This window comes from Pichia kudriavzevii, chromosome 3, assembly GCF_003054445.1.
Source record: "Pichia kudriavzevii chromosome 3, complete sequence".
Lineage (NCBI taxonomy): Eukaryota > Fungi > Ascomycota > Pichiomycetes > Pichiales > Pichiaceae > Pichia > Pichia kudriavzevii.
In genome coordinates, this window is record NC_042508.1 from 2,309,063 (window position 1) to 2,334,569 (window position 25,507).

At 39.9% G+C, this 25,507-nt stretch overlaps 15 protein-coding genes across 15 annotated transcripts; 7 read left to right on the forward strand and 8 right to left on the reverse strand.

Moving 5' to 3' along the window:
* Positions 1-435: 435 nt before the first annotated feature.
* C5L36_0C10670 (uncharacterized protein) lies at positions 436-1,272 on the forward strand (the record flags this gene model as incomplete). The annotated part of the gene is made up of 1 exon (XM_029466779.1): positions 436-1,272. One exon carries the CDS (start codon positions 436-438, stop codon positions 1,270-1,272), a length of 837 nt encoding a protein of 278 aa, XP_029322639.1.
* Positions 1,273-1,425: 153 nt separating this feature from the next.
* C5L36_0C10680 (uncharacterized protein) lies at positions 1,426-3,018 on the reverse strand (the record flags this gene model as incomplete). Its single annotated transcript, XM_029466780.1, has 1 exon — positions 1,426-3,018. One exon carries the CDS (start codon positions 3,016-3,018, stop codon positions 1,426-1,428), a length of 1,593 nt encoding a protein of 530 aa, XP_029322640.1.
* Positions 3,019-3,285: 267 nt separating this feature from the next.
* Positions 3,286-5,556, reverse strand: C5L36_0C10690 (uncharacterized protein; the record flags this gene model as incomplete). Its single annotated transcript, XM_029466781.1, has 1 exon — positions 3,286-5,556. The coding sequence occupies one exon, from the start codon at positions 5,554-5,556 to the stop codon at positions 3,286-3,288; it is 2,271 nt and encodes a 756-aa protein (XP_029322641.1).
* Positions 5,557-5,958: 402 nt separating this feature from the next.
* C5L36_0C10700 (uncharacterized protein) lies at positions 5,959-8,028 on the reverse strand (the record flags this gene model as incomplete). The annotated part of the gene is made up of 1 exon (XM_029466782.1): positions 5,959-8,028. The coding sequence occupies one exon, from the start codon at positions 8,026-8,028 to the stop codon at positions 5,959-5,961; it is 2,070 nt and encodes a 689-aa protein (XP_029322642.1).
* Positions 8,029-8,420: 392 nt separating this feature from the next.
* On the reverse strand, positions 8,421-10,157 carry C5L36_0C10710 (uncharacterized protein; the record flags this gene model as incomplete). Its single annotated transcript, XM_029466783.1, has 1 exon — positions 8,421-10,157. One exon carries the CDS (start codon positions 10,155-10,157, stop codon positions 8,421-8,423), a length of 1,737 nt encoding a protein of 578 aa, XP_029322643.1.
* Positions 10,158-10,630: 473 nt separating this feature from the next.
* C5L36_0C10720 (uncharacterized protein) lies at positions 10,631-11,233 on the forward strand (the record flags this gene model as incomplete). Its single annotated transcript, XM_029466784.1, has 1 exon — positions 10,631-11,233. The coding sequence occupies one exon, from the start codon at positions 10,631-10,633 to the stop codon at positions 11,231-11,233; it is 603 nt and encodes a 200-aa protein (XP_029322644.1).
* Positions 11,234-11,851: 618 nt separating this feature from the next.
* C5L36_0C10730 (uncharacterized protein) lies at positions 11,852-13,408 on the reverse strand (the record flags this gene model as incomplete). Its single annotated transcript, XM_029466785.1, has 1 exon — positions 11,852-13,408. The coding sequence occupies one exon, from the start codon at positions 13,406-13,408 to the stop codon at positions 11,852-11,854; it is 1,557 nt and encodes a 518-aa protein (XP_029322645.1).
* A 309-nt stretch (positions 13,409-13,717) lies between these two features.
* On the forward strand, positions 13,718-14,629 carry C5L36_0C10740 (uncharacterized protein; the record flags this gene model as incomplete). The annotated part of the gene is made up of 1 exon (XM_029466786.1): positions 13,718-14,629. One exon carries the CDS (start codon positions 13,718-13,720, stop codon positions 14,627-14,629), a length of 912 nt encoding a protein of 303 aa, XP_029322646.1.
* A 132-nt stretch (positions 14,630-14,761) lies between these two features.
* Positions 14,762-16,123, reverse strand: C5L36_0C10750 (uncharacterized protein; the record flags this gene model as incomplete). The annotated part of the gene is made up of 1 exon (XM_029466787.1): positions 14,762-16,123. The coding sequence occupies one exon, from the start codon at positions 16,121-16,123 to the stop codon at positions 14,762-14,764; it is 1,362 nt and encodes a 453-aa protein (XP_029322647.1).
* A 255-nt stretch (positions 16,124-16,378) lies between these two features.
* Positions 16,379-17,245, forward strand: C5L36_0C10760 (uncharacterized protein; the record flags this gene model as incomplete). The annotated part of the gene is made up of 1 exon (XM_029466788.1): positions 16,379-17,245. One exon carries the CDS (start codon positions 16,379-16,381, stop codon positions 17,243-17,245), a length of 867 nt encoding a protein of 288 aa, XP_029322648.1.
* A 102-nt stretch (positions 17,246-17,347) lies between these two features.
* Positions 17,348-17,818, reverse strand: C5L36_0C10770 (uncharacterized protein; the record flags this gene model as incomplete). The annotated part of the gene is made up of 1 exon (XM_029466789.1): positions 17,348-17,818. The coding sequence occupies one exon, from the start codon at positions 17,816-17,818 to the stop codon at positions 17,348-17,350; it is 471 nt and encodes a 156-aa protein (XP_029322649.1).
* Positions 17,819-18,431: 613 nt separating this feature from the next.
* C5L36_0C10780 (uncharacterized protein) lies at positions 18,432-19,277 on the forward strand (the record flags this gene model as incomplete). Its single annotated transcript, XM_029466790.1, has 1 exon — positions 18,432-19,277. One exon carries the CDS (start codon positions 18,432-18,434, stop codon positions 19,275-19,277), a length of 846 nt encoding a protein of 281 aa, XP_029322650.1.
* Positions 19,278-19,347: 70 nt separating this feature from the next.
* Positions 19,348-19,908, reverse strand: C5L36_0C10790 (uncharacterized protein; the record flags this gene model as incomplete). The annotated part of the gene is made up of 1 exon (XM_029466791.1): positions 19,348-19,908. One exon carries the CDS (start codon positions 19,906-19,908, stop codon positions 19,348-19,350), a length of 561 nt encoding a protein of 186 aa, XP_029322651.1.
* A 335-nt stretch (positions 19,909-20,243) lies between these two features.
* Positions 20,244-22,988, forward strand: C5L36_0C10800 (uncharacterized protein; the record flags this gene model as incomplete). The annotated part of the gene is made up of 1 exon (XM_029466792.1): positions 20,244-22,988. One exon carries the CDS (start codon positions 20,244-20,246, stop codon positions 22,986-22,988), a length of 2,745 nt encoding a protein of 914 aa, XP_029322652.1.
* Positions 22,989-23,424: 436 nt separating this feature from the next.
* Positions 23,425-25,407, forward strand: C5L36_0C10810 (uncharacterized protein; the record flags this gene model as incomplete). The annotated part of the gene is made up of 2 exons (XM_029466793.1): positions 23,425-23,537; positions 24,012-25,407. The coding sequence occupies 2 exons, from the start codon at positions 23,425-23,427 to the stop codon at positions 25,405-25,407; spliced, it is 1,509 nt and encodes a 502-aa protein (XP_029322653.1).
* Between the last annotated feature and the right edge of the window lie 100 nt (positions 25,408-25,507).

A 25,507-nucleotide genomic window follows, 5' to 3' on the forward strand; every position in this document is an offset into this window, starting at 1 on the left:
TAAATCGCCATCTTCCCCATTGGGAATTTGTATAAATACGGTAAGTATTCAAAAATGGCCATATAACATAGTGTAGGCCAACAGTTTGCACAGGTAGTTTCCCCCTCTGTATGTCAACATCTATTTTTATAGATATTAGAATGATTTTATCTATATATATGTATGCCTCTGAGTTAGTGGTGTTCCGCTGGTTCACTTAAACACCTCACTTATCACCCGTTTTGAGGCATCCCGCCTCCAACAAATTTGCACACGGAACTTTCTCACGATCCTCGGAAGTATCCAAGAGTTGTTTTCTCTTTTTTGGGTTAATTGAAGATTCGGTGAAGTTTTTAACTCGGCACAATGATGTGACACGATATCTAAGTATTCAGAATTTGTTCAGTTGCTTTTAAAGATGATCTGTTCTTTGCTGGACGTTCGCATAGAAAAGACATGTTTGCATTCTCATATCCCACAACATCATACACCCCTTACTGGGGGCCACCAACAGCAACAATAGATTGGTGTGAAGAGAACTACCTCTTTACTCCGTATGTTGCTGAATTAATTAACGCATTTACCAATGTTGGGTTTGTCCTGCTAGCGGTTCACCACATCTACTCGACTTTCAAGAATCAGCATGGAATGCTGTATATTTTTATTAGCATAGGATTTGCAAGTGTTGGAATTGGAAGCTTTATGTTCCATTCAACCTTACTCTATGAACATCAACTAATGGACGAATTACCGATGGTCTGGGTCACAGCAATTCCGTTTGGTTATATCTGGGGCTGGAATAAGCGCCAACCCGCAAAGTTCCTGTGGAATGCCGGTACGTTTTTGGTTACTTGCTGGTTTACGTACACATACATATACATCTACAGAAATCCTATTTTTCATCAGGTCTTCTATGCGGCACTAAATTTTGGTGTCATCTACAAAACCATCAGAACTATCCAAGCTGTTGTTCCTGATCCAAGCAGCAGGAAATTCCTCTATAAATTACTAACATTTTCCTTTTCGTTATTTGCGTTTGGATTTCTGATTTGGAATCTCGATAACGTTTTTTGCTCAACGTTGATCCATATTAGAAGAGATTACCTAGGTATACCATTAGGTTTCCTATTAGAGGGCCATGGTTGGTGGCATGTTTTTACCGGTCTAGGAATCTACTATTTCGTATTTTATAATATGATTCTGTCCACCTATATGAAAGGTATGGGTGATCAATACTACATTAAGAGAAACCTGTTTTTAGTGGAGGTGGCCAAAAAGGATAAGGTAAATTAGTTAACCTTTCTATATACACAAATAAGTAATCCTATTAAATATTAAACGTTAAACCAATGTCGATGATTAGCAATTCATGTGTACAAAGACGTCTGCGTTATACTCTCTGCGAGAACACTATTTACTTTATCCTCAGAGTAAAAAAAAAAAAAATCAGCTGTTGTTGATTATAGCTCTAGTATAATGTAAGTTATTATCCAATATGCTCCACGATGATTTTTCGTTTCCCTGTAGTGACTTCATTTGGGCTTCAACATCTTGGAATACAGTCTCGAAGGTAGAAAAACACTCTTTAAACCACGTTACATTCTTGAACTTGAGCGCATAGAATCCAAAGACCTTACTCAATTCTAGCATATATGACATTGGAATTGACATTTTTTCCTTTAGCGACCCGCTCAAAAGAGTATTGGCTTCACCTATTGTCATTTTCAAAAACGATGTGAGTTCAGAATCTAAAGGACGGTCTTTCGATCTATAAAGTAATGGGAAGTCAATTTGGTTCAAGATAAATTTGAAGTCATTGGGAAAATCTTTAAACTCGTTTGATAGCTTCAAATCTTCCAGAAACTTAAGAATCAAAACCTTCTCATTTTTAATCTCATCAGAGGCTAGAATCTTCCCCAAAAACGATAATTGCAAAACTATGACATCTTTGTATACCTGTAACAATGTTGGATTTATTAACGTACTCAACTTATTTAGAAAATGTACCAGAGGCTCGCGAGGAATTCTGAGTTTCTTTATAGGTATTTTGTTAAACAACGCAATGCTTTGCAACTCAAAGGGATGTTTCGGTTGTAGATTTGGATACACCTTGTTGAAATAGAATGAGACTAAATCATCGAGCGATATTTTAGACAAGAGACCATCCATTTTTTCCTCTGATATAATCTCATTTGACAACAGTAGTAATGACATTGGTACAAACTTCTCAATTTTCAATCTCTTGGTATTTGGATCAAAGAAAAGAGATATCAAATTGTCCAAAAAGGCATCCGTACAGATTCTAAACTCATACACGATATTGAGTAAGATCTGCTCATCGACTTTATCTGACAATTCGCCGTACAACTTGAAAAAAATAGCTTCCTTTTCCCCATTGGTAATAGTGGAACAGTCTAAAGATAGCGAGTATTTGATACAAACATTGGCAGCACTTTGTGACAAATCTGCATCATCTTCCGACCTCGCCTTTGCACTTAACATCAAACAGAAGTCTCTTAGTAGTAAAAACTGCCTAATTTCAATCTCCTTTATAATAGGTTGACACTCATCTAGTATCTCAATTATTAAATATCCATCTATGTCGATCATATGTGTTTCACAGAAACTCACCAGTCTGAACAGCTTCTCAACAATCAGACAACAGGTGTCCTTTGTCATCATTTCTTTAGTTGTGGTAAAGATGTTGTTCAGGAGGATCAATTGCACCTGAATGAAAAAATTCAAGGTAGATAAATCTATTTTTGAGCACGAGGCTTGTGTTTCATTAGGAATAACCGGAATGTTTTCCTTTATCAGGTCAAAAACAAACCTTGCATTCTCCGGAACATCGGCAACATAGTTAGCCATGGTTTTGTACGCTAGAGAACAAATGGTGTAATCTTCAACAGAACAACAGGGCATCTTCTTCTCAAGAAACGTATTTATGTCGGCAATTGTCGACCTTGGAACAGCATGTCTGTTTTTTTCCTCTCTAAGAGAAATGGTCAGTTCGTCCAACGCTTCTTCCGTAAAGTGCATGTTGTACTGCACCTATTTGCAGAAAAGTTAGGTGTAATAAAAATCCACACGCCATCTCATTCCGAATCTTCAAAAACACTCAAAAAATGGGCGTGTTGAAAAAACAAAACTTCCAAAAGAGACTGCGCGAAGATCCTTATCCGTGGTGTTTTAATTGTCGATCTGTATAGAACTCATGCTATCACAGGAGAAAGTTAGTATTATAACATTAGGTTACGTTCTTTTACTCGTTAGAAGTTGTATATAAATGTTTTGATTTAGTTACCCTCACTTCGAGCCTAATGGTGCCGAGTGCGCTTGTCGAGATTGAGTCACTTCGGAGTACCAACCTTTGCCAATGTCTTCCCCGCGAGTACCAACTTCTCTGTCTATATGGCCTTCAACGTTAGCATCGTTCAACCAAAAATGGTTTGAAAGACCAGCTGCGTCCATCCTACGTTTAGGATCTAGAATTAACATGCCCTTGAGAAAATCTGCAATTTCCAAACTATCTGCCTCGGAGAACTTGTATTTCTCAAGTAGAACACTCTCCAAAGGCCATGGCTTTAAATTCTTTATTCTCCGAAGTGTTTTGTTATCTGGATGGAAAAAATGGCGTCCGTAATGGCTATTCCTAATCAATTCATCGGGTATCGGACCAAGCAATTCTATTATTTGGGCCAAATGATCATCACTTTTACTGAAAGCAGGGTTCTCCACAGGATCAAACAAGAAATCACCGGTAAGTAATTCAAAGATAAGACATCCTGTAGACCAAATATCTGCAGAGCATCCCCAATCACCGCCAAGTATAACTTCTGGCGAACGATACTGACGTGTCTGGATGTCGTTGGTAAAATGCTGGGATGTCCAACATGCATTGCCTAAATCGGCAATTTTGACCTTGATCAAATCATCATCAACTATTTCTTCCTCACTCGGTGGTATAAAGTCAAATAATGTTCTCTCTGTCTCAGAATGTTTATTTATAATAGTTTGGATATCCTTATATGACATCTTCGATGGCAGGTCATTTGAAGAAGCAAATGAAGAATTTCCATGGGATATACTCTGGCCGGCATCGTTCTTCTCTTCCACTGTGTTGTTCACCGGAATTGGACGTGATCTCCCTTCACATTTATTCATTTGGTTTGAGTGCGTCCTAGCGATTGCTGATCCTGTGTGCAATATGTTACTGTTGGTTCTGGATAATGGCGAATTGAAAAAGGAGCTTGATCTTGACCTAAGGGGTGATGGTAGTGGCTGTGAATTGGTGACTATAGACATTGCTCTCTTCTTTCCATAACGGGTGTTCCCAAACGAATTTCTGGTCTTGGTAATGTTTGCAAGACTCTTGGTATCAATACTGGCGCTAAGACCACCTTTGGCCAGCAATTTACTTGATACTTTGCGCAAAACATGTCTCTCCCATTCAGACTCTTCGAGGAAATTCAACAGTTCCTCAACTTGATCAATCCCTAGCATGATATTCTCTGGTTTAATATCAGTATGAATAATCCCGCATTTCCTATGTAGAAAGTCTATTGCCAGTAGAATCTGTTTGGAAATTTGTTTTACAAACTTGATCGGCAGCCCCTTGTGTTTATATCTTCTGATTAAACCTAGCAAGCTTTCGCCCAGTACTTCGAAGACAATGCAGATATGGGTACCGTTAGGTCCATTATGGTCAAAATAGTCAAGCAACTTTATAAGATACTGGTGGCCAGGGTGGTCCTTGTCGGTCATGTTTATCTTGGTCAACAACTTGATTTCATCAACAGCAGTTTCTCTGTAGCTCTTGGCACTCCTAACAACCTTCATCGCCACGTGCGTATTCTTTGTGGTGTCTTTGGCTAGCCATACAGTTGAGAAATGCCCCCATCCAAGCTTACGGACAAGAATATATCGACCTTGCTTATAGGATTCGCCAATATACGCTGGATGATATCCCCCTTCTTTATAATCTTCAGGATCTTCTTCCAGCGACTTTTTCCCAAAGGTACCTTGATCTGCATCCACAATCCCTCCCCTGTTGTCGGTGTCGTCTCCGTCTTCTTCCTCGTCATTGAAAAACGATAGGTCAACTACTTGTGTGTCTTGATCATCATAATCCGAAAATGAACTTACAGATTTGATGGAGCGCTCACCATCGTCCACTCCTGTGTCTATCCGTAGGTTTGACTTCAACGTTTCCTTGAGATTCTTTCCTTCGTTACTGTTGGTCGTCTCGGGATGTGCTTCAATATCCAGAATTTCCGAAACTGGTTGACTGACATTGTCGACAACAGCTAATCCATGGCCATTATTACCGCTCGCTATAGTTATCTGGTTCTTCACAGCTGGCACTGAAGCCTCAGGCGGTAAGTTAAGCTTCCGAGATACTTCTGCATTGATTAGATCCTCTGTGTCGGTGTCTCCCCTTATTGTTCCTGAAACGGCGCCAACTGCGGGGTGGTTTTGAAACGCTAGTGAGAGCTTAGAAGGCACCGAACACCCCTGCTGCTGTTGTTGTTGATTGTACGACCGATTTTTCTCAATGTCGATAAATGGTTCAGGCATCCGTTAGATCGGGGTATCCTTCAATGTCAATATAGTGCCGGCTTCTTCTTCCTTCTGTTGCAAAACTAAGGCTGAAATTGGTATTAAAAAAAAGCCAGTGAGAAAAATTGAGAAATTAAGACAGAAATGCAAACCGAAGAAAAGAGGAGGCAAACGAGAAATGCGCTGTGTTGTAAAAAGTCCATGTCAAGAAGACGAACATCAGGGGGAAGGGGGGGAAGGGGGGGGGGGGGAGGTTTCGAAAGTGGTATCCTCAAGAGAGAGTTTCAGCAAACTCTTGAATTAGCAGTCAATTTTATTAACATAGAGGTATGTACAAAAAATCATACACATACTTATGTACTTGTGTAGCATAGTTATATAGTTAAGCAGGTTTACAAATCATAGGCAGCAATGGAAAGTCTAGTCCATTTGTGCATCACCATCAGCATCCTTCTTTCTATTAGCTGCAATCTTTGCAAAGATATCTGCAGCTGCAGAAGCTTCGTTCTTTGCATTTGCCTTTTGCTTCAATTCAGCTTGCTTGGCGTTGTATCTACCCTTGATTAAGTTACCAATAGCAGCCAATTCTTCGTATTTCGCAACATACTTACCCTTGGTGGAATCGTAACCTTCATCATATAACCACTCTTCGGTCTTCATGAGCATGTTTGAGAGTTTTTCCTTCTCCTCATCGGATGCAAAGTCCTTGTATTCATCCTCGAGCTTACCTCTTAAAGTGTAGATATATTCTTCAAGTGCATTCTTCTTTTCCTCAGTTTCAGCAACTAGTTTATCACATGCAACCATCTTACCTTCCTTCTCCATTAATTCATCCAAGATGTTGGATGGAAGACATTGGCCGAAATATTCGACATTCAAATCCTTAGTCTTGACTAATTTCTTGACAATCTTGTATTCTGGTTCCTTAACTTCTGCTTCTTCACCTTCCTTTGGCTCTTCAGTAGATTCTGGTTGCTCAACTAATTCCTTGAATTCCTTTTCTGCAACAATATAAGCTTCTTCGATGGTGTAGAAACCAGATGGATCTTGTCTAACCTTGACCTTAACAGTTGCAGAATCTTCACCTTCAGCAACTTCAACACCAGAAATAGTCCATTTAGCAATGGTTTCATTAGTACCTTGTGGCAATTCCTCAAGGTTTGTATACTTTGCAGTGATTTCAAAATCCTTGGTTCTGTAGAGAGTGATGATCTTTGTAGATGGATAAGATGCACCCTTGGCGAAAACTTCCAAATGATCGGTATCTTCTGCACCTTGTTCCCAAGAGTAAGTGACAGAATACAAATTGATATCTTCAAACTTGAATGGCTTGACTCTCAAAGTTGGAGAATGCATTGCACAGATGAAAGCTGCACCCTTTGCAATAGATTCATCTTGATTCAAAGTGGTAGAAAATGGCATACCAAAGACTTCAGTGATTGTTTGCTTTAAACATGGGATTCTAGTAGTACCACCAATTAATTCAACTGAATCGATTTGTTCAGTAGTTAAACCAGCCATTGAGAGTGCGTCTCTTGCAGGATTTGCTGCTCTTTCTAATAGTGGTTTAACTAATTCTTCCAAATCTTCTCTTGTCAATTGGGATGAGACATCAACATCATTCATGACAGATTCAATATTAATTGGAGCTGCAGTGTTTGCAGATAAGACCTTCTTCAGCTTTTCTGCTGCTGCTAAGACTCTAGAGTAAGCCTTTGGATTGGTTCTAATATCAATCTTATATTTTTCCTTGAATTCATCTGCAAAATGTTCAGTGATGGCCTTGTCAAAGTTTCTACCACCAAAATGCTTATCATAACCAACACCTAGAACCTTCATTTCACCCTTTTTAATTGCAGCAATGGTACAAGTGTAAGAAGAATGGCCAATATCAATAAAGGCAACCTTCTTTGGTTCTTCTTCTGGTAAATCGGTCTTGAAGACACCATAACCAACAGCTGCAGCAGTGACCTCATTGACAATTCTGACTGGATTCAATCCAACAATCTTACAAGCATCAGCAGCGGCTCTTCTTTGGGTCTCGGTGTACCAGACTGGAACAGCCAAACAAATGTCCTTGATGTTGGACTTGGTTTCCTTCTCGGTGATTTGCTTCAACTTGTTCAAGTACATTGCAGCCAACTGTAAGGAGGTGAATTCTTGTTGCTCACCTTGGTATCTAACCTTTGCAGCAACTTCACCATCCTTTTCAACCAGCTGGACGTGAGAGTAGTTGTTCTCAACTGGCAGGTCTGGTGATGATGGCTTCAAACCTAGGATTCTCTTGATACCGGTAACGGTGTTCTTAATGTTCGAAGTCTCTTGGGTCTTACCAGATTCACCAATGGATCTGTTCTTCATACCAAACCCAATGATGGTTGGTGTAGCTCTGTTGGAAACTTCGTTGACAACGACATCAATACCTCTGTTTCTTGCAACCGCAACAACGGAGTTGTTGTTACCTAAATCGACACCAAATGGGGTAGACATTGTGTTCTTGTTTAAAATGGACAATTTAAGCTGTTAATAATAAAATAAACTATTTGCCATCAGAAACTGTCCAACTTATCCATCTTGGAAAGTGTCCCTACCCTTCAATTTATTGAGGAAACTAAAAATTTTCACTCGCTCCTATATAAAAGTGGCGCATGCGGCCCAAACCCCATGTAAAGGTGAGAAACGTGGCACAGGCTACAAAATCTCGCTTCTTCGAGAATGTTCGATGTTGTTCCCCTTTGGATATTGTCTGATAGTCACAACCAGAGTTTCAAGTTACACAGGACTCTCTACACACACAAACATAAACATAAACACATAAACACCCATTCACCACTCCAACGTCATTGTTAGCGTCACTATCAGTATTAACATCACCGTCACCGTCAACCCCGAGACACTAGGGCAAGGCTTTGCCATCCTGGCGACATAAGCAGCCGCGATATGATATCCTTATCCTTGGTGGCCACGCTCTTTAAGAGAAGAGACACCTCCTCGCTGTTCAACACATGGGTCTCCCTGACTAGATAGAACAAGAGGTGCCAGTTGCTTAACTCGTTGCACACCTTATCGTAATCATTGTAGTCCACATTACTTCCAAATGCAGTTTCCAACTGTCTATAAAGAGACGACAAATTCTGCGATTCCCCCAAATATCCTCTATTTTCAATGGGGAAATTGCTCTCAACAAATAGACTCTTGTCATTGCTCTCTGGGAAACCATGTGTCAATGAAACTAGTAAATACTCAACGGGGAAGGAAGGCTTGGCGTTCTCCTTGACTTGAACACCATACTCGTTTTTCTTTGTATAGAATATATCTGGAACGTATCTTTTGTCAGTTGTTTCCTTCACAAACATCTGATCTGGATGAGTCGATGGACATATTAGATCTGCCTTGTATAACCCCTCGGCAGCTTCACTTGCTTGGTATGCATTCACCTCAATTTCTCCATTAACGTTACCGCTGATAACACAAGTAACAAACTTACTACTAAACTTCCCACTTTCACTCCATTTACACTTGTTGGAATATTTGATCTGCCATTGAACGGCAAATAATACCTCAATTGAGGACATGAAAAATGAACCTGAATGTCTTTTACAGATAACACTACCGTCCCCTTTACCAGCATCAGACAAATCCGTAAATACTATACCAACCGGCTCAAGACCTAGCTCATTGCATAATCCAACAACCTTATCCTCATCCTCCCATTCTTGAAGTACTAGCCCATCATCCTGATCTATTTGGGGGAATTCGTAAATGCTATGAACCTCGGCCTTGATTCCCAAGGGTATCTTTTCATACCTCTCGTATTTACCTAATAGCAACCCAATTCTTTGTAACCCACTCATTCTCCATGTATGGATGAAATTGTTCACCATCTCACTATTTGAAAACTCAACATGGTCGACCATCCGATATTCCTGTCTCTGTAATGTAATTGCACTAGGCTGGCATTTGGAACAGATCCCCTTAGGCCAAGGCTCATGACCTGATGGACATCGTAAATTGATTGCAAAGTCACTCTCTTGTAAAGGGGCTATATAACTTGAACCGCCTTCTTTGTTGGTACTGCTGTTGAGCTCATCAACATAAGCATGAAAAGATATATGCTTGATGTTGTTGTCTGCTTGATATTCACGATCCCATGGCGGCAACGGTGAACAATATTCACACATGCCTTTGTCGTTATGTCTGCACAAGTTACCCCTTTTACGAGGAATCAAACCAGAATCTTTGTCTAACTCGTCGTCTAGCTTCGACTGGGTTCTATTTGTTGGCTCCTTGGGTTTAGACAATCCCGTTGATGATGCATTTATAGCAACTGTCCCTGAAATAGAAACACCGGCTGGTTGTTCCGACTTGGAGTATTCGAGCATGAGCATATCACCATTCTTCAATCCCAATTGTTCAACGGTGTTATCTGCAATCTCATGTGCATTGTACTGGGGCCCAGTTTTCAGACCAGGTCCTGGAAACTTGACAACTAATGACGATGTATCAATTGGTGGCAACTTTGTCAGCACCAACTCATTGAGTAGTTCACTGAACGGCGTATTTGCTTCACAGTTAAGTCTAAATTGACCATCCCTAGATCTGAACCTAATAATAGTCATTATCTCTAACTATAGCTTAATACTAAACTTGAAATTTCTAATTGAAAGGCAAACAAGAGGAAAATGTAGCCTGCATGTGTAGAAATATTTCACATTTCCTCGCACTTGTCCAAATTTGCCAATTTAGATATCTTCCTCATATCTGAACACGCTCCCTCCTACTCCTTCTCACTCACTAAATCATGGTCACTCACAAACCACTAGACGGCCCCTGATAAATATTTCATATATTGACTCTAAGGATATCTGTTGATCCGTAATATGCTGATATATACTGTAGTGTCCAATTTGTCCATGTAGATGATATGGTTCTATTTAGGACCGAAAATCCAGTAAATTTAAACATGTATTTATCAACTAGTAGCGATTTCGGTAATCGAATTTGAAATAATAATGGTCGAATTTATCAATCTTCACCTTAAAAAGGACCATCGATTATTCACACTATCAATTCGACCATTTGAAGAACCAAAATGGCACCCCCATCCCGCTGGCCATATGTTTTTGGAAAATATGCATATTATGATGCGGTCTGTAAGATTGCAACTCTGAATATGGTGCGTTCGGATGCATATTACATCTCTCGTCAAACTTCGAAATCGTTAGTTTTCAATCCGTTAGCCAAGAAATCCACTCTTAAATACGACGATGTTTTCGGTGGGTCGTCCAAACATGCCAAAAAGTCAAGTAGAAGGGACGTCTCATACAGAGATAACCACAGGCTGATTGCAGGTGTCTCGGTCCCGCAACGACCAATCGAGCCTGACAATTGCTGTATGTCGGGCTGTATAAACTGTGTTTGGGAATTGTTCAACGAAGATATGGAAGAATGGAAACATAAGAGAACGGAAGCGGCAAAGGCTCTAATGGCCAAGGGCGAAGGGAAGTGGCCCAAAGACTGGGATGCACCTCCCAAGATATTGGATTCTAAATATATACATGGTAGCCATGATGAAAACCCAGAAGAGGTGAGTGGAATGCCTGTTGGACTACAGGTTTTCATGAATTTCGAGAACAAAAAGAAGGCAAAGAGCCAAAAGAAGAGGCAACCTAACGGGGATGCCCTCAGTAGTTAATAAGCTTGGATGATTTAGACTAGAGAATTCGTAACTTAAATAGTTTATTTAATGTGTGACATAGAACGAAGAAATTAAACTGCGATGTTTTTGGATTTGAGAAACGTCTTTGCCTCGTCGATTTGCTGTTTGAGCTCGACATACTTGTCCTCCTTGTCTTGGAGCGTGAAGACACCATAACCAAGTTCAAACAACGCGTAACACCCAAATGAAACTAGAGCCCACCATGGCAAAACAGGAAGAATTTCAGACTTGACTATTTCCGGAGTTGGAATGACGCCAACAACAAGAGAAAAGTATATAGCAGAAATGGTCAGAAAGAATAAAACAGTCTCAGATGCTTTGGTCATGTTGAAAAGCGGACTGCTATCGGGAGTTGGCTAACCACAGCCAAAACAAGAGCCACTGGAGTGGTTCACATTATTGACTCCTATTGTTGATGATCTGGCATTATGAGGTGCGGGAAGATGAAAATTTATGGTAAAATCCACACGTTTTCGTGCGATTCTCAGTTGGTGAATTTACTACAACGAGTGTAATTATTTTGTACACTACTAAAAATCTCAATAAATTAAAGGGTTACGGAAGAAATAAATGCTTGCTGTAGAATACAGCAAATTAAAATAGGGCCATCAAGACACCAAAGAAAGTAGCGATTGCTGATGTGCCAAGTCTACCTCCCTCGTTCTTATGTGTAGTCGAAATAGAAGAAACAGTGGCAGACGATGCCGACGAGGTGGTTGTAGATGATGAGACAGTAGTTGAAGATAATGACGAAGATGATGAGTTTGACGTTGTAGTCTTTTGTGCTTTGCCATTGATGAGGTTGTCAGAGTTCAAGGTCAAATAGATAGAAGTAGTTGAAGTTTCTTCACCAGTAGAAACCACAAACTCTGCTGTGGTTGCATTTCCTGAACTTGATGCCCCGGAAACGTATAAGTTCAAGTACTTGTCGACATTTACAAATTGTCCCTTATGTGCAACTTCTACACCGTGATCAATCATATATTGTGTATCTTTATTAGCCTTTGGAAGAGTAAAATTAGCACTAAACGATTTATCCAGTTGTTGGATGGAGGTGGCATTGCATTTCTTTGGTTTGTAGTCAACAACGTCACTATCTGAAATATTTGGAATATTTGACTTCTCTAACTGTGATTTGAAATTAAAGTAATCACCTAATAATGTGACAGAACTGTCATCTTCAATATCAACCAGACCGTAGTTAGAGGTTTCTTCAGAATACTCATAAACTAACCCGCCATCCAATACATCAATTAGTCCATCGTAGATACCACCACTTACTTCTTCAAAAGTACGTGGGCTCTTTTTGTTACAACCATATTCAGAGAAAAAAACTGGAACAGAAGAATTGGCAAAATCTGTCTTTATATCCTTGTACCCAGAGGAATCCCAGTCGTTAACACCGGAACACCATTCATAAGAATTCAATCCAAAGAAGTCCACCGAGGAGTCAATGTCCTCGTCTGCTATTTCACAAGTTAGATATTCAAAAGTTGGCATTCTTAATGAAACAACATCCGCAGCAGAATAACCAACAAAGATTTCCCTACTCTCATTGTCTTCATTATATCTATTCTTCAAGTAAGCTTTGACGTCTCTCGTTATTGCTCTTAGATAAGGAGGATCCAAATCAGCAGATTTTTCGTCATTTATAACCTCATTACCAATGAAAAAGCCAATAACATTGGAATATGACCTGAAGCCTTCAATCACTCTGAAAACCCTAGACATATACCAAGCATTATATGAACTTTCAGGATCATCCCTATTCAAACTCTCACCACCTAATGGTGAATTAACGTCTAGAATAACATAAATACCTGCATCGTTGAAAATAGACATACACTCGTCATGATTCAAATCTGGATCAATGGCGTAGATACGGATGGTATTAACACCCAGGTTTTGAATAAGAGTTGCGTCCCTGGCACACACTTCCGGATTAGTCAAGACATCAGATGTCATGTTATATTTGAAATCAGAAGACCCGCCCGGCTGGTAGTCAACCCCATTGATGAAGAATACATCCGACGCATTTGAGTGAACCTGTGGTCTTAAAAACCTGTTACCCTTGATGGTGATTGGAAGTAGTGCACTTGCACTGGATAGCAATGCCAATGCAGTCGTAGCTAATATTTTGGAAGAAACCATGGTTTGTGGTCTATTGTGTTGTGATGTCCGGCTTGCAAAAGTATACAACAGAATAACCTAATACAAAAGAGTATACAGGAAAAAAGTAGGTAAGCAAAAGAAGGTAAACAAAAGAAGAAAAATCAACAAACTCCAAAAACTGGGGAACCTAGGTTAAAAGCAAACAAACACTGAAATGTAAACAAAGGTAACGCGATAGTATTTATACGGTGTTTTTTTTTTGTCCGGCTGCACTCTTCAATTGTAATGGGTACCCTTGACTGGGATGCAACATGTTGTTCTAATCTATGAGGAACTCCTGTTTAATTGATGGCAGTGCTTCATTTTCTAGCTCAGCTAGCACGGACCCTTGCAGTCTCTGGGGCCGCCCTGATTACTTTTGCCCTAGTGGCCCTTTATTTCTTCCAAAGGAAACTCGTCTATCCATCATTTCTTAACAAAGCACGGATACAAGTTGACACACCAGATTTATTCGATCTCCCCTATGAAGAAGTCAAAATTACTACAGACGATGGCGAAACTTTACACGCCTACATGCTGTTGCATGACTCTAAATCGTTAGAATACACAAACAAAACAATCCTTGTATTGTCTCCCAATGTAGGCAATATTGGGCATTTTTTACCTGTCGTTCAGTATATCTACAACGAGCTTCATTACAATGTCTTCATATACTCCTACCGTGGTTACGGGAAATCAACAGGCTCCCCCACCGAAAGCGGGCTGAAAAAAGATGCCGATGCAGTAATGAAATATCTAGCGTCACATAACCAAGTCTCAAAATCATCAGTAATAACGTATGGGCGTTCATTGGGTGGTGCTGTAGCAATCTACATAACTGCAAAATATGGGAAGATGATCTCTGCAATGATTTTGGAGAATACCTTTTTGAACATACCAAAAGTTGTACCCCATATATTCCCTTTCCTAAAATATTTCAGTTGGTTGTGTTGTGAATTTTGGGATTCAGAAAAAGATATTACCAAAATCAACTCCGATATACCATGCTTATTCCTAGCAGGTACAAAGGATGAAATTGTGCCTCCAAGCCATATGAAGGAATTATTTACACTTGTTGGAGTGAAAAACGGCTCCGAGAGGAAAAATTTCAGAGTTTGGAGAGAGTTTAAAGCATACCATAATGATACTATAGTAGCTCCCGGATACTGGGAGGTCTGGTATGACTTTGTTAAAAATCATGTAGCACCGTATGGGAAATGATAACACAGACTGTTAAGTATTATATTAAACGTATACATATTCTTTCGCACGCCATGCAGACCCTCTTTTTTGACTGAATTGCCACTTTTATATATTTTGGTATATTGTTGACATTGTACTTGGCGATTCATCTTATCCATAGAAAAGGTCTGTGATAAAGCACCCCCAACCATGCCAGGTAAGTATCTGGACTATTTTCCTTATCCAAGGGCTCTCGATATTCTTGTATAAACTGCCACAACTGTTATTTCCTTCCTGATCAAACATACCTTCACCATATTGTATATATCTCCTAACGTTGCAACCACTCCAGAAATTCCACCATTTTGCACGTTGGCAAGGGCTTAAACGAACGAGGTTCTTTGTCAAGGGGCCAGTTGGACCATCAATATATTTCCACTCAAACGGTGACCAATGTTGCCGTTCATCAGCGGGGTCAAGCTTCGGGTCCCCCCATGCACCATCATAATAGAGCCAGTCACCGTACTCTTGTTCTCTAAATGGATGAGACCCATTAGCCTGTATTACCTTTAGCTCGATTCCGTCTTCAGGCGTGTGTGTATAGGCAAGATAATTCAATGCAGGATTCCACAATCCTCCACGATCTGTAAAATCACTCAATATTGCATAAGGTAAATCATGGCCATGCTGACCAGTGCTTGGATAATTGGCATGTGTACCACGGGCAGAAAAAATAACTGGTTGTTTCCCATTGCTAAACCCAACACCAGTTTTTTCCAGTGATTCCTTTTCCATATGCTTATAAAAATAGGCCCCACCTCCACCGTGAGCTGACATCCATACAACAACGGGTTCACCTTTGTAAAACCTTACGAGGCTATGCTCCCAGTCACCTACATGGTCACCGAACGGACCAAATCCCATCACGAACGGACCCAAATTGAAGGAATAAAAATAAAACCAATATGCGTCAACCCAGCCGTTGCCTTTATCTGTCACAATTAACACTGCAGGTGCATCTTTGATCTCCCCAGTGTAGTAATTGGGGATATTATGTTTTCCTGTAATAAACTCAGGATCTTTATCAAAATCTTGCAGCGATGTTAAGAATACCATTTCATCTGGCGTTGAATTTGGTAATTTCTCTAAGTCCCTCAAATGCAACTTCTGCGTTTTGTAATCCGGATCTTCCGGATCTTTGCCATCAATGTTGATGGTTGTACCGTTCCTCCAAGTTGGCTTGAAATTCTGAACGTATTTCTCAATGTTATATGGCATATATCGCTCCTCTGAATAAAGAAAGACCAGGGGGGCATATTCAATAACGTATTTGGGTATCTCTCCTGCTTTAATGGTTCTTTCTGAATCCGACGGAAATGCTTTTAGCGGCGGTAGATCTTTATAAACTGGTTTTGTGGAGAGTAAATCACGTATCTGTCTCTCTTGTTCCGGATTGTTCAACTGACTAATCGGACTTGACGTAGTCAATGATAAAGCGCCTAAAAATGCCACTGTAAATTTCAGTGGATGCATTGCTGCTATGCTATAGTCACTTCTTGGTGTACTATAATTCACACACTATAAAAAGGCTTTGATAGACTACCACAGAGACAGCAAATTGTCGCAAAGAGTCGTTAAAATGTCAAGGCGATATGAATTCCAAAAAAAAAAAAGAGGATTCAAAATGTGTAGATTGCCGAGACATTTTTCCGATTTCCATGGAATTCGATTTAGTTCTACGGCTTTTGCAGATCAAACAGCCTCTTCCATGGATTATTGGGTATCTTTATGAGAACAGAAGTTACAGATACCAGGAGGGAAAGATGTTTGGCTTTAACGCAGAAGGGGTTACAATGCAAACTTTTATCACTTGAGGGAGACAAATATTGCCATATTCATATCAAGACTAAAGGTAAAGGAAGAGATGATCCAAAGAGAAAAGGACTTACTGGTAGTTCAAACCAGAAATCTCGTAACAGCAGTCCAGAAAAAAGGGGGTTCTTTTCTAAAATGATACATCATGATGAAGATTGTGATAAACCTGGATTCATATATGTATTTACTTATGCCCACATGATGAATCCAAAAGCCGTCAGGACGAATAATTTACATTTGGCTGCACCAACAACTACCAATTGGATAGATTATAACCAAACGCTTCCATTTGATACGTTTGACCGAATACTGCTGAAGGTTGGATACACTCGAAAGGCACCAGAAGTACGAATAAATGAGTGGAGGAAGCAGTGTGGACGATCTAATTTCATACTGCTGTATCCAGGATGTTTGGTTCCCATTTACAACAAAAAAACGGTTGCCGAAACGAAGACTCTTGTCAAGATGTTCAAACGTCTCAGTTTGTCTTCCGAATCAAAGGGAGCAAAGGGCCACACGGGAAAAAAATACAAAAACCTGAACAAGGAACGAACCTGTTTTGTAGCCCCACATCCTCATGATACAGAACAGAGGATCCATAGGAGGCTGAAGCAAGATTATGGTGCGGGTAAAATGTATTGTGAAGCCTGTTCAAAGGAAGCCTTAGATTATAGGTATCCAACAAAAAAAATTGCCGGAGTGCATACTGAATGGTTTAGCATTCCTAGAGACCAAATGGAACGGGTTTGGGATATCATTGAGTATGAATGCACTATGTGACTAGTAACATTTCCCTCAGAAGATTTTCTTTTTCTGTTTTAGAGCTACAATCAAAGAAAAAACTGGTCATTTACCTCATTAATTATATAGATATGTACGAATTCATTTGAAATATGCATTGCTTGACTCTCTTGGGGCAGTCTTTGCTTCCTGTAACTTGATCCATTCATCAGGAGTTTTACAGACAACTTGAAATCCGTGGATTTTCCCTTCCCCTTTGATTTCTTCGTCTAACAGCTTGAAGATAAAACGATGTCTTGCTAAAGTACCCCTAATGTCCTTGAATTTGTCACTCACAATTGTAACATGAAAGTGAGATTCTGCCTTATTCCTTGCATTTTCCATACCTGTGTGATGGGCATGCTTCCAGGAATCGTTCCGAATAATCAACTGGGTTGGACTTAGATCCCGGACGATCTTGTTGTACATGGAAGACTCGAGTGGACCCATCTCTTCATTAGGTTGGGGAATATTAGGTTTGTCTGTGCACTTGCACCCCGGCTCTGTAACTTTCGACATTCCTGACTTAGTGAAAGTTGTGTAGAAACGCAGCTGGTTTGAGAGTCTGTTCATGCCGTCTAATGGAAGGATCCGTTTAGAATATCATCTTCTGAGATCTGTTTCCTGTAATGGTTATGCCTTCAATTCCAACAAACTTCGCAGGCAACCACTATGTATTACGTAATCAAGTCGATAATTTCCGTTTTTTTTCTGTTGTTAAAAGTGCGATTTAAAACTTTGTGTTTTTTTTTATGTTTTACCATTAGAGTGTACAAATGACAAACTACGAACAAGTGGAAAGAATTCTCAAAGAATAGAATACAGGTTTTGTGTAAGTGGTTTAATTTTAAAATAAAACAGTAGATAATGATTATCATTGCTACCGAGAGTGGGGTGACTTTGGACTTTACGTATAGTTATAATCCAGGTTGGCGTCTTCTGCCAGATATGAAAATCGTCACAACGCAACATCTGCTTCTGTCGTAACTACACAAGGTGGCTCAGGTATTTGTTCGCTTATAGTTGTTAAATTTACTTTCTCTCACCGGGTAACTCTTCCCGATAACAGTTCATCAGAAAACAGTTGAACGTTGTTTGAAGGTGAATTACCAACCCTGAACAAGAGTTCTGTCAATCAGAGAAAGCTGTCTTTGGATCCACACAGAAGTGAAACGCAATTTAGAGAATGCAAATTCCTGAGAATTATACTTTGACTATCCTTGGAGCTGGTGTTATGGGATCTGCTGTTTTATCAGCAGTCTTGAAAAATAGGCCAACCCCATTTCCAGGGAAGATTTTCTGTTGCACAGGTTCTTCTGCCTCTGCCCAACGTTTACAAGAAACCTACGGCAATGCAATTACTGCTACGTATGGGGAGAGCAATTTTCAACCGGTTAAGGAGGCCGATGTTATTGTTTTAGGATGTAAACCATTTATGTGTCAGACTATTATTGACCAGGTCAAGGGGGCCCTAGACGGGAATAAGGTAATCATCTCACTGCTGGCTGGGTGGAAAATTGACCAATTGAGTACATCAGTCGGCTCTCCTTACATTGCACGTGTGATGACCAATACACCGGCTAAATACGGTTGCGGCACTGCTGTTGTATCATTTTCAAGCGATTTACAGGGCACTGATTTTCAATCGGTAAGAGAGACAATCATGGCAATTGTCGATACCGTTGGCATGGCTCTTGAGTTACCAGAGAAAAATATGGACGCTGCCACTTCTTTGGTAGGTTCTGGTCCTGCATTTGTGTTGTTGATGATGCAAGCGTTGGCTGAGGGTGGTGTCCGTATGGGTATACCCTATGAAACCGCAAAGAAATGCGCAGCAAAAGTCATGGAAGGCACCTCCAAAATGGTTATGGAAAGTGGTCAACATCCTGAAGCTTTAAAGAGCATGGTTTGTACTCCAGGTGGAACTACGATCGGCGGTCTCCTCACTTTAGAAGACAGAGGGGTGAGAGGTGCAATTTCTAGGGCTGTTGAGGAAGCAGCTGATATTGCATCCAAATTAGGTAAGAAATAGAGTTGTTTGCTCATATACACGTGCAATACACAAGAAAAACATCACCGTAGCTAATTATATACACTAACAACTAACTTTTAAATTCATTCATAATCTTGTCATACTCCTCCTTCTCGAGCTTTTTCTCGTATTTCTTCTTTTCCTCACCTTGGAGTTCTCCTCTCTCATATTTCTCCTTGATCTCAGCTTCCTTTTTAGCATGATCTCTAGCTCTATTCATTTTCTCCTCTTTTAAAGTCGAGAAAGTTAGGATACCAAACCACGCTTCAATGAATGCATAAGAAAAGATGACACTGTTACACAAGACAACCCACGTTCCAAGATAGCAGTATGCACAGAGAGGGAAAAAGAAGAGCAACCTGCAAAAGACTGTAGTTTCGAAGTACTTCATATTACCATCAAGCAGTGCGGCAATATCAGATAGTAACAATGTGATAAGAACAACACCAATTGTCCCATAAATCGGTGACTTTTCATTCACCATCAACAATGGTAGATCCATCGACGATGCAAGGACTAAAACACCTGAGTATTCAATTACTGTACGGGGCGAGACCAACAAATGATATGCCACAAATGTAAGTAAGGCAATCCTCGCACCAATAAGGGTCCTTGCAGAAAACAAAGCCATTCTTCTAAGTCCAAGTGCTTTACTTCCCTTTATAATTGGTCTAAGGTGGGGGCAAACTGGTGTCAAACTCAGAGCCTCGGTGTCAAATCATTTTAGGAACTCTAATTACAGAGATGAAATTCATGTTGACGCGCATCTTACATGCCAAAAACTAACAAAAAAGGAGAAAAATAAAATTGTAGCTTTTCCATATAGCAAATCGGTTGGCTTATCTGTGAGAAATGAAATTTCCCTCTCATTCCGATCCACTAGTTTGGGCTGGAGAGGAAAAACACTAGTTAATTAGCACAGGTTAGTCAGCACAAGTTAGTCAGCATCATCAGGCTAGAAAGACCATGCCTTTCAACAATAAATTAATTATGGAAGCACCAGTGCTTCATCCCACTGAAAAAGAGTTCAGTAGTCCCATAAAGTATTTGTCTGATCCGAAGATTGTACAGCTTGGAGAGAGATATGGAATAGTAAAAGTTGTGCCACCAGATGGATGGAAACCAAGGTTTGCGTTAGATTGGAACACCTTCAAATTTCATACTAGAATACAGTATTTACACGAGTTGAATTTGCGAAACAGATCGAGAGCATGCTTTGTCGAAGGGTTCAACTGTTATCTCTTGAGTAAAGGGCTAGAGCCTTTGCCAATAGTTGAAGATTTATGCTCGGGAGTATCTAATGAGTACAAACTAACCAAACGGGAACTAAGAGACCACTTGAATGGATGGTTTGAGCTGAGGGATGGAAGACAAGTTCATATTCACGACATCTTTATTGGAGGAGAAATCAGAAAATGGTTCTATAAAATTCATGATGATGATAGATACTTGATGAAAAAGCTCTCATCATATTCAAAATATGTTACGCAGGTCTTGAAACTTGAGAATAGCAAGGAAGCGGAGGAAGATGATGCAAACACAAATCTAGTGATACCACCAGAAACTTCGCATTCGACGTTGAAGAGATTACTGAAAACACCGGCAGCTTTATTGGTACACCCCACTATCCAGAAGCAATTACGAATACTAAAGTCGCAATATGGTTCATCATGTAAAAGAAGGAAAATGAGAATGAGGGATCAGACAAGGGAATGCCGTAATTTTGATAAATCGATGCCAACTCCGCCATCTGAAATTCTTCTTGATGATCATTCGAAAGGAGATAATACTGGAAGATGGGAAAACACTAAAACAGCTGGTTCACCAACAGGGGAAAAAGTATATGGTTGTTTTAATGTTATCTCTCCTGAAATATTGGATGAAGTTTGCGTGACGTGTTTGAGTTCTCGATCGCCTGAAACCACTCTAATTTGTGACGGATGCTCAAGATCATTCCATATGAAATGCTTGCCTGTACCCTTGGAAAAAGTTCCAAAGTATGATTGGTTTTGTGACGAGTGTATTCTTGGTAGTACAAGCGTCTATGCAGAATACGGATTTGAGGAAGAGTTTGACAATAAGTTCAGTTTAAACGAATTTCAGAAATACTGTGAGGATTGGGAAATCAGTATGATAGATTCCATCAAATCTGGCCAACTAGGTACTAGTATAGAACTTACAGAGGAAGAAAAGAGCGGGAAGAAACTATCAGAAAAGAACCTAGAAAGACTTTTTTGGAAAATAACCAATGGTGAAGTCACACTTCCTGATGAGAACGGGAAATTCAAGATTAGATACGGTGCAGATATTAGTAGCTCTAACCCAGGTGAAGTTTCTGCGTTCCCAACCAGTGATGATCCAGCTTCAACAAGGGAGGATGAGAAATATATAAAAAGCGAATGGAATCTAACCAATTTACCCTTTGCTAAGGGGAGCTTGTTAGGCTATATTTGCAATTCACTAACGTCTAGAGATGCTCACGGTAAAAATGATGGTAGTGATGGCAATTTTGAACAAATATCCGGCATGTCTGTTCCTTGGCTTTACATTGGAGGGCCTCTATCAACATTTTGTTGGCACAAGGAAGACCATTACACACTTTCAGCCAATTATTCACATTTGGGCGCACCTAAGAAATGGTATGGTATACCGGCAGGGTATGCTGAGAAGTTTGAAATGTTCATCAACGATATTGCCCCAGAATTGGAAGCCAAACAAAGAGATCTTATGCATCAGTTAGTTAGTATGATATCACCGGATGAAATTGATGAAGGTGTTATCCCAATCTATGAGACGGTCCAACGACCGGGAGAATTTATTGTTACGTTTCCCAAGGTATATCATTCTGGTTTTAATTACGGATTTAACGTTAATGAAGCAGTGAATTTTACATTACCACTATGGGTGAACTATAGTTTATGTGCAGTTAAAGAGTATGAGAAAGTAGGAAAAGAATGTGTCTTTGATACCTTCAACGTGTTGAAGAGAATCTATTTTGATTTGCAAAATGAACAGGGGAAGAAAAAATGGATGGATGAAACAGGCATAAACATCAATGAGGTGCATAAGTTAAGTGAGTGGATTTATAAGGAATATAACCAGGAGATTGAAAAATTTAAGAGTTACTATTTGGGAAATGCCGAACTGCGAAGGATACTGGGCGGAATCAAGTTGATCAAGGTGGAAGAATATTTGAATAGTATGGAGGATGTGATTAAAGATCGGAACGTTGAATTTGATGTGGATGATAAACTGTGTGTGGATTGTAAAACTCGGGTTCATTTTCAATGGATTATAGTTGATTTATACCAAGACCATATGAGTGACATTGGTGAAGTGAAAGAGGAAAATATGCCGCAAGAGGGAGATACCGCAAATTTTAAAGGTTACGAGAATGAGTGGAAGGAAATTATAGAAAAGGCCAAGAATGCAAACGAGGAGGAAAAAGGGGAAAGACGGACAAGAAGGCGGTCCTTAAGAAAGAGGAGACTCGATCACGGGAATGATGCCATTGGGATTACATCTGTCCCCCCAGAGGAGAAGGAGAAACGGGACATTTGTTCCAGCGTGGAATTACTGCGCAAGGAGAACTGTTTATTTGGGAAGTGTGTCCTTTGTATTGGATGTTTCAGCAAGGAGATTGGCCGTCTTACGGAGGACGAGCTTGCCCGTGTGCTGAAGGTGTCCCTCCTTGTCGAGGAGAATGTGTAAGGTAAGTAGACGCATATTTTATTCCATTTGTTGCACCAACACACTCACAGTAAAACTGTATATTTGTAATAAGTAACGCTACCACCGCCTCCAAGACCTCCAAGACTTCAAATTGTTACCCAATTAGGCAACATGGGTTTGTGGTGGAATAATAGAAGATTCATGTTCCCCCAATTGAGGTTGACTTTGCTGGCCAATGAGAATGCCGCTGGGCTTGCTGGCACGGATATGGAAGTGGCAGCGCGTGTTTCCCTTTTAGGAGCGATTTTTTCCAGTTTGCGAGTATTTCTGCAGGAGTTGGTCCTCTCTGAGAGCGAGCGAGGGCGAGTAATCCAAGTTGAGATTAGTTGACGGTACTTTACAGTTTAGACACCTTTTTTGTTCAGTTAAACTCTTTTCTTCTGCACACTCATTCTATAGCTCTCACTTCACAAAGATGGTTGCTAGATTATTTGCTACTTCAACTAGATCTGCCCTCAAGGCTGCTAAGGCTAACTTAGCTTTAAACAGAGGTTTAGCTACTGCAGCTCCAGCTGTTGGTAAGGTTAAGTATGTATTCTCCACAAAACTAGTTTGAGCCTTTATGGCTACACATAATGGCGAGCAATAACTATCAGAGCTTGTCCTACATTCAGCTTGATATTTACATTGATTAAAGGTTGGCACAATTGGTCAAATCAGGTCAACTCTAATTAAATCACCTTGAGTAGAGGCTTTTAGTTTCCAAGTGGAAAAAAAAAATATTCAAGCAAATAAATGGATTCTTTTTGTTGAAGAAGCCAAAGGAATTTGAGCTTTGATGTCAACATTTGAATTTGTTTATTTGTTTGTTGTACGCTTTTCACTTTGCTGCAACGTCCAAAATTTGCAATTAGCCGAAAAGTCCATGTCTCGCGCTGGAATTTGATTGGCTCTGGATCTTTTGACATTTGAAATTCAATGTGAATAATGAGCTGAACGACTTAACAGGTTGGATATTGAACAACTACTAACATGTTTTCTTACTTTATTATTTCCATATAGGTCCGTTATTGGTGCGGTTGTCGATGTCCAATTCGAACAAGGCCAATTACCACAAATTTTAAACGCTTTAGTTATGGATAATGGTGGTAACAAGTTAGTTTTAGAAGTTGCTCAACATTTAGGTGAAAACACTGTCAGAACCATTGCTATGGATGGTACTGAAGGTTTAGTTAGAGGTCAAACCGTTAACGATACCGGTGCTCCAATCTCTGTCCCAGTTGGTAGAGGTACCTTAGGTAGAATCTTGAACGTCATTGGTGATCCAGTCGATGAAAGAGGTCCAGTTGACTGTAAGGAAAGAAAGCCAATTCACGCTGATCCTCCAGCTTTCGTTGAACAATCCACTGAAGCTGAAGTTTTGGAAACTGGTATTAAGGTTGTCGATTTATTAGCACCTTACGCAAGAGGTGGTAAGATTGGTTTATTCGGTGGTGCTGGTGTTGGTAAGACCGTTTTTATCCAAGAATTGATCAACAATGTTGCAAAGGCTCATGGTGGTTTCTCCGTTTTCACTGGTGTTGGTGAAAGAACCAGAGAAGGTAACGATTTATACAGAGAAATGAAGGAAACTGGTGTTATTAACTTGGAAGGTGAATCCAAGGTCGCCTTAGTTTTCGGTCAAATGAACGAACCACCAGGAGCTAGAGCAAGAGTTGCTTTAACTGGTTTGACCATTGCAGAATATTTCAGAGATGAAGAAGGTCAAGATGTCTTGTTATTCATTGATAACATTTTCAGATTCACCCAAGCAGGTTCTGAAGTCTCTGCATTATTAGGTAGAATTCCATCTGCTGTCGGTTATCAACCAACTTTAGCAACCGATATGGGTCTTTTACAAGAAAGAATTACCACCACCAAGAAGGGTTCCGTTACTTCTGTCCAAGCTGTTTATGTCCCAGCCGATGATTTAACCGATCCTGCTCCAGCTACTACTTTCGCCCACTTGGATGCAACCACTGTCTTGTCCAGAGGTATTTCCGAATTAGGTATCTACCCAGCTGTCGATCCATTAGATTCTAAGTCTAGATTATTAGATGTTGCAGTTGTTGGTCAAGAACATTATGAAGTTGCAACTCAAGTCCAAGAAACTTTACAAGCTTACAAGTCTTTACAAGATATTATTGCTATTTTGGGTATGGATGAATTATCTGAACAAGATAAGTTAACCGTTGAAAGAGCAAGAAAGATCCAAAGATTCTTATCTCAACCATTCTCTGTTGCAGAAGTTTTCACTGGTATTCCAGGTAAGTTAGTCAGATTAGAAGAAACCATCAAGTCTTTCAGGGATGTTCTTGCAGGTAAGTACGATCACTTACCAGAAAACGCTTTCTACATGGTTGGTGGTATTGAAGATGTCATTGCAAAGGCTGAAAAGTTAGCTGCTGAAGCTAACTAAGCATCCAATCAGTGATTGTTTGTTATTAAGAATCTTAATTTTTCATTTTATTCTAGAAACTCCTATTTATTAAAAAGTGGAAAATTATGTATTCCTATAT